The sequence below is a fragment of the Portunus trituberculatus genome, chromosome 32 (genome assembly GCF_017591435.1).
Source record: "Portunus trituberculatus isolate SZX2019 chromosome 32, ASM1759143v1, whole genome shotgun sequence".
NCBI classification, from domain to species: Eukaryota; Metazoa; Arthropoda; class Malacostraca; order Decapoda; family Portunidae; genus Portunus; species Portunus trituberculatus.
Window position 1 is genome coordinate 7,520,682 of NC_059286.1, and position 12,500 is coordinate 7,533,181.

General features: G+C 57.0%; 2 protein-coding genes across 4 annotated transcripts in view; both read left to right on the plus strand.

Moving 5' to 3' along the window:
• Window positions 1–12,500, plus strand: part of LOC123511911 (unconventional myosin-XVIIIa-like) — a 152,260-nt gene that overhangs the window by 98,315 nt on the left and 41,445 nt on the right. The window lies entirely within an intron of this gene.
• Window positions 4,085–12,500, plus strand: part of LOC123511909 (pneumococcal serine-rich repeat protein-like) — an 8,972-nt gene continuing 556 nt past the window's right edge. Inside the window, exon 1 of the mRNA XM_045267984.1 lies at window positions 4,085–11,857. Coding sequence (XP_045123919.1) covers window positions 4,397–11,857 — 7,461 coding nt within the window. The 5' untranslated portion in view covers window positions 4,085–4,396. The remainder of the gene's footprint in view (window positions 11,858–12,500) is intronic.

The window sequence follows — 12,500 nt, forward strand, 5'->3', positions numbered from 1 at the left end:
CACGCGAACATTTTCCTTTTAATCCTCCTCCTCCTCCTCCTCCTCCTCCTCCTCCTCCTCCTCCTCCTCCTCCTCCTCCTCCTCCTCCTCTCCTCACACCTGTAGAGCCGCGCGCCAGACCGGTGAGTGGGCGAGACAAGACTTGTGAAGGAGTTTATGAGTTGGGAGAATGTGAAAATTGTCTTTTATTTCCCTACTCTATTGATGATGATGATGATGATGGGGAGGAGGAGGAGGAGGAGGAGGAGGAGGAGGAGGAGGAGGAGGAGGAGGAGGAGGAGGAGGAGGAGGAGGAGAGGGAATGTTTCGTCTATTAGTGTAAATGTAGTGATTATCCAAGGCCATTGAGAGAGAGAGAGAGAGAGAGAGAGAGAGAGAGAGAGAGAGAGAGAGAGAGAGAGAGAGAGAGAGAGAGAATTTATTGGACAGCAAATATATTTATCGTGGGATTCAAATTCTCCTTTCGTGTTTTTGTCTTCCATTTTCGTTGTTCTTTCTTCATCTGTTTGTCCTTTTGTCTTTCTCTCTCTTCCTCCTTTTCTTTTTTCTTCCATTAGCATTTCTCCTCTCTCCTCTCTTCCTTTTCATCATTTACTTTTATCTTCTTCTCAGCATTCCACTTTTCCTTTTTGTCATTTATTCTTATTCTTGTCCTTCCTTTTTATCATTTATTCTGCCTTTTATCATTTATTCTTTTATCATTTATTATTTTTATCATTTATTCTTCCTTTTTATCATTTATTCTTCCTTTATCATTTGTTCTTCCTTTTTATCATTTATTCTTCCTTTTTATCATTTATTTTCATCCTCTTCTCTGCATTCTAGTTCCTTCGTTTTGTTCTTCCCCAGTTCTCTCCTTTATTTCCTTATTTGCTTCTTATTTTTCTTAATTCTTTTCTCTAACATACTTTTTTTCCCTTATTCCATTTTACCCTCTTTTCTTATCTACTCAAAATGCTATTCCCTTTCTTTTTCCTCTCCTTTTTTTTCCCTCATTTTTTGCCCTTTTTTTCCTCTTTTTCTCCTTGTAGCTTGTCTCTCTCCATCTCTCCACACCTCTCTGAATCATCTCCAGCCTCCCCCCCCCCCTCTCGCAGCAACCTGTCATATTACAGGTATTTGGGGGACCATTAATAACTTACAAATAAGCTTAGACTCACTTTTTTCCTCCCTTTCCTCCTTCTATCCTTTTAATATCCTCCTCCTTCCCTCCCTCTCTCTGTCTTGCTACTATGTTCTCACTGTTGGTGTTTTTCCTCCCCTTCCATCATCTCTTCTCTTCTCCTTATCTGCGTGTCAGCTGTTGTACTTGTTGGTAATGTTCCTCGTCTTCCTGCGGTACTTGTCTTCTTCCTTTACACTACAGCGTGGAAATGTTTGCGTTGTTTTCCTCGCGGCGGTGGTGGTGTCGGTGGTGGTGGTGTACTACCGTTGCGCCTACAACGTAGCGGTGTTGGCAGCGTGGTAGCGGTGGTGTTTGGTGGTGCTAAACTATTGTGGCGGTGGTGTTGGCGCAGAGTGGGGGGCGGTGGGCCAGGTGGAGCACAGGCCTGGCAGCGGCAGGGTGAGGCAGCGCTGCGCCTCTCAACACCCGCCAGTTTGATGCTCCCTCGCGCGCCTCACACGCCACGCCGCGCCCCGCCGCACGCCCGGCCCTCGCTGGGTCATCAAGTGCTGCGGCGCCACGTGCCCCTGGGAGTGGTGGCGTGATGAGCGGCGCCCTGCCTGGCGCGGGGGAGGCCTGGCAGGGCTCGGCGGAGGCGCTGCTCGTGGCCTTCGAGTCGCTGCTGCAGGAAGTGGAGGTGGAGGCCCCGGCAGGCCACGCGGCGCCGCGCACCAAATGGTCGTCCGAAGAGCTGCTGGCGTCGTGTCAGGCGCTGCTGGACGATGCCCGTGAGGTTGTGTTGATTCACCAGGCGCCCCCGAGTCCCGCTACAGATCACTGCCCTACCCCCGCCACGCCTGTCCCGCCACGCCACCAACCACTCGTGCAGCAGCCTGTCGCCACGGCCACGAGCCCCGCGCCGCGCACTGGGCCACGTTCCTCCCCGCTCACAAGTAGGGCATGTGTCGGTGATTTGTCAGCCGTGCCTGCTTCCCTGCCCTCTCCTGCGATGGCTGCCGTACCGCCAGGCTGCCCCGCGGCTTGCTCCGCTGATTGTGTTCCGTACTATGAGCTCCACAGCCAGACCACTCCGGGCACTGTTGACTCCCGCGACGCGCGGGTGCATAGTGGTGCCCGTGTAAGCGACAGCATTGTGGGCCAGACTGCCTCTGTTACCCACGTGCCTGTTGTCTTCCTAGCCCCCGCGCAGCCCCCGCCGCCCCCCGACACATTGTTGGCTACGGGCAGGAGCGGCTCAGCTGATGTGGAGGGTCAGTGTGCCGCGAGGGCGGCTTGCGGCAAGGCTGAGGAGCAGGAGGGTAAGGCGGGCGTTACTGATGTGCTTGAGGCGGTGGCCCTAAGGTGCGCAGCGGAGTGCCGTCCCCTCTCCTCGGCAGTGTCGTGTGTCTGCAGGAAGGCTGCGCGCCGCCTCAGTGAGGACGAGGAGTCGCTGTTTAGTTTTAGGACGTGCAGTTCCGGCGAGGTGGAGAGCCCGGGCTGGTGTTCCGCCTCAGAGGGCGAGGCGGACAGTGATACTGAGAGTGAGTGCAGCTTGGCGGGCTTCGTGCCGACCACCGAGGATGTGTGGCAGTGGAACCCGTCTTACGAGGAGAGCCGGCGGGACAGGAACGATGCGGCAGTGCCTCCAGACGAAGATAGCGACGCGGGGGGCTTGGCGCGGGGCCGCTGCCAGCAGGTGGTGGACGCGCCACCGCCCCCGCACCCTGTGCTTGACATCCAGGCTTTGGGTAGACTGGCCGAGTCCCTGACGCGCCATGCTATTACCCGGAAGAGGAGCCCTTCTCCCCCGAGTCGCAGGGACAGGAGCGGGACGGCGGGTGGCGAGGCGGGACCCGGGGAGGAAGGCTGTGCCTCGCCCTCTCGCCCCTCTACCGTGCTGCCAGTGCCCGATGAACCGTGCCGCCATCCAGTGCCGCGTGACTCCGCTGAGCGCCAGGCCCGCCTCTGCCACTCCTCTGCTGAGGAGAACCTCTCGGCGGGCACGCTTGGAGGCGATCTGGTGCAGGAGGAGGAGCAGCAGCAGCAGTGTGCGCCTCACGGGTCTACTGTCACCAGCGCCACCAGCCCTGCACAGTCCTCTGACACTGTGCTGCTCGAGGTGCCTCACGCCGCCACGCCCACTCTCACATCCCCCGCAGTCCAGCAGACAAGCAAAGCCCCGCCGCCTGAGTGCTGCCACGTAGTGACCCACACCGCCTTCCGCCGTCAGGAGCAGCTGGATATCAGTTTGTGCGCTACCTCCATCCCGCCACCCTGCGAGGAGGGCGGCGGCGGAGGCAGTGTGGGCGGCGAGGCGCAGCGCATCCCCACCAGCCCCGAGGCATCCGACATCTGGTGTTCGTATCAATCGGAGGCGTTGCAGACCTCCGTACCTGTCACCTATTCCTGTCCGGCCAGTGCTGCGGCCTTGCCTCCTCCTCCTCCTCCTCCTCCTCCTCCTCCTCCTCCTCCTCCTCCTCCTCCTCCTCCTCCTCCTCGTGTTCATTCCCTTCCATCATCCTTTTCCTCCCCTTCTGCTTCTCCTGCTCCTTCTGATATCTCACTTCCTTCTCCTCCTTCCACTCCTCTTCCCTCTTCCCCTCATCTCACTACTCTTTCTCCAACTCCTCCTCTCCCTCCTCCTCCACCTCCTCCTCATACTCCTCCTCCTCATACTCCTCCTCTTCCTCCTCCTCCTCCTACTCCTACTCCTCCTTCATCTCCATTTCCCTCCATCTTTACCACTCCATTGCCTTCTTCTGTTACCCCTCCTCCTCCTCCTCCTCCTCCTCCTCCTCCTCCTCCTCCTCCTCCTCCTCCTCCTCCTCCTCCTCCTCCTCCTCCTCCATCATCTTCCCTTTCCTCTCCTCTTCTTCCTCCCCCTTCCTCTCCTCCCCCTTCCCCTCCTCTCCTTCCTCTCCTTTCCTCCCCTTCCTCTCCTTCCCTCCTCCCCGTCCTCTCCTTCCCTCCTTCTCCTCCTCCCCTCCTCCTCCTCCTCCCCCTCCTTCCTCTCCTCCTCTTTCTATTCCCTCTTATTCCTCACCTCCTCTTCCTCCTCCGCCTGCTTCCTCCTCCCCCCTCCCCTCAAGTGAGTTGTGTACGGACTCTACCCAGCATTTCCTTTCATCCTCTCCTACTTCCTCCTCCACTCCTTTATCCTCTCCTCCTTTCTCTCCTTCCTCCCCACCCTCGCTCCTCCCCTCCGCGCCTGAACAGCTGCCCCGGCTATCACCGCTCGCCTCTCCATTAAGGGTGGAATCCCCATCGGTGATAGACGAGGGAACACACTCAATGGCGACCCACCCTTCCTCGGGGGCAAGAGAGTGCTGCTCCTCGCCTCCCTCTTCCCCCCCTGCCCCAATGAGTCCTGACGGGGGAGTCGATCACCTCACACCTCCTCCCGGTCCTCGCCTCCTGCACTGTGAGTCCCAACGCTCCAAGGGCCTCCCGAAGCTTGTCATCATGCAGGACATCACAGACTTACCTGTAGAAGGAGAGCAGAAGGATGTCCTGGTGGAGGAGGGTGGAGGGGAGGGGTGCCTGCCGGGTGACGCAGCGTGCCCGCCAGCGAGGGAGGCGGCGGGCGGATTGGCTGGCCCCGCCCTACCTTACCGCCCCGCCCTCCCGCTTGGGTCCTCTGGAGTCTCCAGCACCACAGGTCAGCACCCGCTGCCTGCCGGTGGGGCTGACGTGCTGCCTGGCACTGCAGGAAAAGAGTGTCTGTGTGATAGTGAGGGTGAGGGGGAGAATGGTGAGGACAGTGTCACTGCGTCACCACCTCATGGCTGCCCCGCCCCGTGTTCCCTCGGCAAGGCCACGGTGTTATGTGAAGTGCCCGGAGGCGACATGCAGGGGCCAGAGTGGAGCGACCTGGTCTGTTGGCAGTGTGAGAAGGAGTGCCAAGTGCCGCAGTGGGCTGGCACCAGCGACGGGCAGGCGGGCAGTCTTTGCCATGGCGTGGTGGGGGAGGCACACGCGGCGCACTGCCCTGGGGAGGTGGTAGGTTCGCTGCAGGTGCTGGTGGGGGAGGCGCTGTGGCAGTACCCAGTGCTGGGCCACGCCGAGCAGGGCCACCACCATGCCGGCGAGGAATGGGCACTCGTGTTGTCGGGACGCGGGTGGCGCGCAGCTATAAATAGTTGTGGTGGTGGTGGTGGTGGTGAACTGGTGACCATGAGCAGTGACAACATGGCGGGTGGTGCGGCGCCCTCGCCCGCCACCCTCCGTCCGGAGCCGCCCTCCTTTTCCGGCCGGTGCTCCTCAGTTTACGGTTTTAAGCTTAGTGGTGCGGACAGTTCCAAGGTGCGGAACCTGCTCCCCATGTTTGTGAGCAGCAGGAACACCTCCCGGGAGATTCCCGGCGGCGTGACCTTCAGAGTGAAGGGCGACGCCTCCTGGCAGACCCATCGACCCAAAAGGAACTCTGACAAGTGTGACATACGCATGTACCGCGGCGAGGAGGGCGGTGCGGAGGACAAGGACGAAAGTGGGTTTATTAAACTGTGTGGCGTCAACTTGGGTTCAGGCCCCGCCTCGCCAGACCCATATCCGCTCTTCAGATGTAACACGCTGCCGCGCAGGTTACCCTCCTATAGGTTGTCACCTCTCCCGGCCTGGCCACAAGCCTCACAGACTTCCCTGGACTCTGAAATAGTATCTTCTGTTCCTTCTTCACGTCGCCAGTCGCTGATTGAGGGCGAGGAGGGGCTGGCTGCCGCCCATGTTCAGCCGGGTGGCGACGCGGGCGGCGGCCGAGGGTCTGGGACATCCCTTCCTCGGCCGCCGCCATCCTGTGAATCAAGCAGCAACACTGCCAGTCCACCCTGGGGCCCTTCTACTCCACCACCGCCCTGGGGATCGACTGGCTCTGCGCCACCTGACACGACGCGATGTAATGTGAACAGCATTCCACGACCATACCGCGGCTCTGCCAGCAGCAGCACCAGCACCAGTCCTGTGCCCCCAGCCGTGCCTCAGCTGCATCGCCCCAGGGACTTCCTCCCAAACACTGCAGAGCACAGCGAGCCATCCCAGGAGGATGTTAACCTGCCGCTCCACCAAGACGACCTCGATCCTTGCTTCCCGTATGAACTACAGCCCCCCGCGCCGCTCCTCACCACCCGCCGAGCTACGGCACAGCGCGGCGCTGCGGGGCACGCTGACATCACTGTGCCTTCTGGCGAGACTGCTTCTGCACAGGACGCCGAGGTCAGGGTGCAGTTGACCTCATCTAACAAACCAATATTTGCTACGGACTCGATAGTCACCAGTGACGCCAGCCTTGCCTCGGGAACTTCAGCTGAGGGCGTGACAATAGCACCGTCACCAGTCGTCTCTTGGCCTCCGCGGGGCGGTAATGCGCATGGGGATACCCGGGGGGAGTCAGGAGGGCATGTAGTTACTCCTTTCACTCCTTCTCATTGCCATCGCCGTGAGCCAGAGAAGTTGGTGGAAGTGGAGACGGAGGCGTTGACGCAGGCACCGGGAGCCGCGTTTAGCCCCACGACAGATTCTGAAGACTGTCAGCCAGTCCTGAGGGAAGCGACACTGCTTGGTGGCGCAAAGCAACTCTCCAGTGACACCCTGAGAGTGACGAGACCCAACCCTCCACCCACGGAGGTCACACCTGAACCCACCCTTCCCCCTGGTGAAGAAGTGGAGGAAGAGGTAGTCACACCACCAGCATCTAAAGAGGCCACACCTGAATCCTACCATTTCTCTCCTATTGAAGAGGAGGAGGAGGAGGAGGAGGCCACCGCCACCATCACACTGGCTATTGAGGAAGACGAGGCCACACCACCGTCATCTAAGGAGGCCACACCTCAGCCTTCCCTCTTTATTTCCGAGGTCACACCGCCAGCATCCAGGGAGGCCACGCCTCAGCCCTGCCAGCCTTGTGCTTCGGAAGAGGAGGGCAAGTCTCTCGCATCTATGGATGTTACACCTCGCCCCTCTCTTCCTTTCTCTGCTCTGGAGGAGGTGACATCCCATGACTCACCTTGTTCCTTTGCACCTGAAGAAACCTCACCCCATTCCTCTTCTCCTTCTCCTCCTCCTCTTCCCCATTCAGAGGTGACTTCACCTTATCATTCAGACGAGGACACACTCTCTCCTTCCATTCTTTATCATCCTGAAGAAATTATACCTCCTCCTCCACAGTTTAAAGAAGCCACACCACCGCCTTACTCTCCCTCTCCTCCCTCTTCTGCAATTGAAGAGAAAACATTCCCTTTCTCTCCTCTTCTTTCTTCCTCTCTAAGAGAGGAAACCACATCTCCTCTGTCTGAGGTCACACTTCCTCTCTGTTCTTTTCCCCTGTCTGAGGAAGCTATGCCTCCTATCCATTCTAACGAGGCTACTATTCCTTACCACCCTCCACCTGTTGCCACTGCACAGGCTACACCACCTGTTTCCTCTCCAGTCACTCCTGAAGATGTTACACCTCCTCCTTCCCTTTACTACAGTGTTTCTGAAGAGATCACTCCCCCCTCCTCGTCCTTTCCTTCTGTTCCCTCTCAAGAAACTACATCTACTGACAAAGAGGCGACAACCTGTATGACTACCACAGAGGTCACATCTCCTCCCATCACCATCAGGGAGGTCACACCTCCCTCCATCGCGACAACTTGTATGACTACCACAGAGGTCACATCTTCCATCACCATCAGGGAGATCACACCTCCCTCCATCAAGACCAAAGAGGCCACACCTCCGTCCTTTCCTGCTGGAATGGACGAATTTGTGTCTCCACAGAGAGAATCAGTGACAGTGGGAAGTCATGGGGAAGTTGGAGAGGGTGTGGTCACCAGCCCCTGGATGAGAAGTAGTGAGGCTGCTTCAAAGACTGGAATCAGCCAGCGTGCAGCCATGCTTACCCGTCAGGCTGACAGCCCGCCTCTTCCCCGGCCTACACGCTTCCCACTGGACATCATTTGTGGCAGCAAGGTATCTGGAGAGTTGTCACCCGTGGCGGGAACCAGGCACAGGCTGTCCTCCTTGGGCCAGGTGTTGCCGCCACCAGCACACACCTCCACCAGGTCTAAGTCTGCCTCCAGAGTTGGCAGTGGTGGAACCGATCCTAATCTAAGCGCTCCACGTCAAGAGTCGGATACAGGACCAAAGGGTGGGTCTGGACAGGAACTGGGCCAAGCAGAGACCAGAACTACTCCGCTTCCCATCGTGCTGCCTCTGGACACAACGCTAAAAAACAAAATAAGACAAACCATAAACTCTTTCGCTGGGCAAGAAGCCACTCCTTCACATGATGCTGTCCAACATGATGCCTTCACCTCTGCTCCCAGCACCATACAGCAAAATGAAATGAGAGCCCAGTGCAACAAAGAGTCAGGAACAGACAAGCGTATTTCTTACTCCACTGTGTCCGGTAAAGATGCTCTTGCTGGTGAAGTCTCAGATTCTTGTGGTGGCAATAGTCCCTCTGATGTGCAAGCTGGTGATGACACTCACACCCATTCTCTTAAGATGGAAATGAAAGTTTTCATTGATGATGCTGTTGGCATTGATCAGATTGAGCATCCTGGCCAAGCTGTTACTGACGTGAACTCAGCATTTTCTGGGACGCTTTGCGAAATGAGGGCAACACAAGACATGGACACAGCTAAGGACCACCATCATTCCCAGATAGATGATACGAGTTCTGTGTCGTCTTTGCATGTTGAGTCTCGCAAGATAATCTCCAGCAGTCTGCCAGAGGAAACACCATCTGTCACAAGTGGCCAGGTTTCATCTTATGGCTTTCAAAGCCTACCTCAGCAAAAAGAAATGGAGAAAAAGATGTTCATAGATGAGGGACCCACTATCAGGCATGAAGCCCTGAAAACTCCTGATCCGTTTGTTGCTTCTACAGAAAACAAAGACACAAAGAGTCTTACTTCTTCAATCCAGGAGGAAAGGAAAGTTCAACTTGGAGAAGGTGCCATTTGTCATTTTCCAACTGAAGTGTCATCAGATGAGGCCCAGGAACGAGACGATTCCATTGAGGGAACCTTTTCAGCTGTGCGTGTCGTGGTGACTGAGGCTTGTGAGTCATCACCAGAGTGTGAGGCTGAAGGCAGCAGTCTGGCACGGGAGGAGTCTGTAGAAGAGTATGAACCTGCCCTGGAGGTTGTATCTCTAAATCCCAGCTGTACATCCAGCCACAGCTCGATCAGTGGTGCCACGGTGGTGACTCTGGGCAGTCACAGCCACACCCCTGAGCTGCCACTTCCTGATGAAGATGCTGAGGAGGAGTTTGTGGACGCTACAGATGGCACAGAAGGATGTCAAGAGACTCCACCCAGTTCCAAGTCTAATAGAAATGAAACATTACCTGAGGAAGCACCAAGAGTCTCGCTTGTTGGGGCTTCACTGAAGGCGGAGTGTGAAACCCCTGAAGATGGCTCTGCTTCTTCTGGTTGCCAAGCCACTTATGCTGACCTGCCAGCCTCGGCCTCAGCCTCAGCCTCAGCCTCGGCCTCCTCAACCGGGTCAGATACGTGGTGGACCTCAACTGGCGGCCCTGTGGCACGACGAGACCTCTTTCCTCTGGATGAGGATGAGGACGAGGCCCAGTGGCGTGCTGCTCATGCCGCAGTCCAACCAGAATCAGATGAAGAACCTCCTGGCTATGAGAGTGATGAGGACTTTGCTGCTATGGACGCTGACATGCAACGTCTTGAGGAGAAGCTTAAGAAATTTGAAAGGGAGCTTGGTGGCAATGATGGAAGTGTCGTAGACGACTGTAGCAGTGACAAAAGGGAATCTATCATCTCCCCACCACGGTCCTCTCAAGGCAATGAGTCACTGCGACTCATCATCCCAGAAGTGTTTCCATCCCGTCGTTCTACACAGACCAAGCATCTCAGCCTCATGACCCAGCTGGAGGTGCACCAGTATGGGGACTCTGCCAGCGAGTCAGAGAACGAATCTCGAATGTCCTCCTCCAGCGACTCGGCTGACTTTCTTTTTGTGAAGACCAAGGTGAAGGTGAAGCCTGGTGAGCGCATCAGTCGGTCACTGGACCAGCGACGTGCCAAAAACCTCCACATCTTAGGCAAGTCCTCTGGAGACACTAAGAACAAAGAGAAGGAAGGTGCCTGCCTCTTTGAAGAACGAGTCGACTTGAGCAGCCTCGTTATACCACTAGAATCGGCGGGAGAGGAGTCTTTCAGCAAACCCTGTTCTGAGAGTATTAGTAGTGACAAGGTTGATGATATGAGAAATACTCAGACAGTAGAAGAGACGATGCCTGACGAAAGTATGTGTGAGCCCTTCACTGCAGAGGCAGACGATGTGCTGTGGGGTGATGAGGACCACCTGCTCCTGGGCTACATCTGGCATGAAGATGATATGGCTGCTGTAGACTTTGAGGGCTTAGAAGATTTTCAGAGCTTTGAGGGACAGGAAGCTCTCATGTTCATGTTTGAAGACGATGATGAGGATGAAATAGTTAGTGATGAAGAGAGCGAGGGTGATATGCTGCTGGAATCTCGTGACGAGGCTGACATCTCCCCTGGCGAGTACATGGCTGATGAGAGTGAAGGTGAAGGTGACAGCCGCCGCTCCCGGACATTACCCGCTGCCAAAAGTTCAGAAAATACTTTCGTGGCGGCTTTCAAGAATGGCCTCAGGAAAGCCTCTAAATATTTTGGCCCCAAGAGTGATGCCCGTGTCAAGAAAGTGAGTGGTGGTGGGAGGGACTCTTCACAGGATATTATTTCACCCACACCACCAGCTCGCACTGGAATGGAGGATGACACCACTGCCGGCGTATACAACGTACAGAGTGGGTTGGTGGGTGGACCTGTTTCCCATCATGCCCCATTCAGTGACACTGAAAGTGTTGACATTTATTCTTGCAGCTCTGGCGAATACTATGCTGCGCCAGCCATGTGTGTCAACACATCAGATGAGGATCCAAGCCTTGCCCTCAGTAAGGCCTCCACCCCTCAGACAGAAGCACCAAGCCAGCCACCAGTGCCACCCCGACGCTGGTCCAACCGCAAGTCTCGAGTGGTTCAAGAGGTAGACACATCTCCTCGAGGACATGCAGGGGCAGTGCAACAGCCCATTGCTGTCCCTCCCATTACTTCACTTCCAGCAAGCCCTCCACCCCATGCTGGCATTCCACGTTCCGAACACCACACCAATGGGTCTAAGGAGATGTCATCAAGCCCTGCTGTGGTGCCGCAACCCATGGGCAGGACGGTGGGATCACCAGTGTGGGAGGGGTACTGTCCCCCTGCAGCCCCCTTTCCAGGCACACATATGCTGCCCCACCAACCCTGTGTGCCTGGCATGCCCTGGGCTGTTGATCCATATGCACGAGTTCCTGAGGCTGCCCACCATCAGCATCAGCACGCTGTTCCCAATCACAGACTAGCTCATACCTCCCCAACACACCCTGCCCACCCCTATGTCACCCCCGACGCTGTCCTCCCCTATCCTTGTGAAGCTCACCACGCCGCTTACTCTCACCCTTGTGCTGGTCACCTCGCTGCCTCCCACGCCTCCCCCATGGCTCCCCACATTGCCTCCCACTCCCACAAACCCACTTCTATTAAGCAGCTAAAACGTAAACAGCAGGAAAGGATTCTTCGCCAAGAGGCTGAAGAAGGCCTGGAAGCAGCTGGCTGTGCGTTCTGTGTGGGAATGCCGCAGGTGCGCCAGCAGCCGCCACAACACGCCGTCCACTGGCGCCAGTCCAGCCCTCACCCTCATGCCTCCAGCGACCGGCGCTCCTGGCCGCCCCGCGTAAGTTGTCTCGTGACACTCAGACGCAGGAGTCTCCCTACCCTTGCCTGCACTAACGGGCCTGCCTTGACCACAGGACGGTCTGCCCTACCCCCCACCCTCACACACACCATCCCTAGTAACCCCATGCCTGTGTGTTTGGTTACCACCTCGGCCACCCTCCACCCTCACCCTTCCCAGAGTGAGGACTCCCTGGTCAGTGAGGGCTGGGGGCGACGCTCCTTCCTAGATACCCACTCCACCACCCAGGGCTTAACTTCCTCCTCAGGATCTGACAGTGACCCTTACTGGACCCCCGTCACACGCCTGCCTGTCGCCCCCACCCCTGGTGTGCCTCTCTCACCCTCTCTTGCCTGCAGTAGCCCATCATCCCTGCCGGGTGCAGGCCCCTGCACGGCCACAGCCCACACCCAACACACTATTTTAGACCTTGAACCCTGGATGCCTCTCCCCAGCCATCCCCAAGACCAGCCTGCCTCGCTGCCCCGTGAGGTCAGGACGCCCACAGGACAAGGCCGCACGCAGAACCAGGCCTCCCCCTACCACCTCCGACCCTTTATTGCCGCCAGCAGCGTCTCCGCCTCCGCTGTTAACTGGCCAGCGTGTGTGGGCTCACTAACCCCGCTGCTGGCCGTGGCCCTCG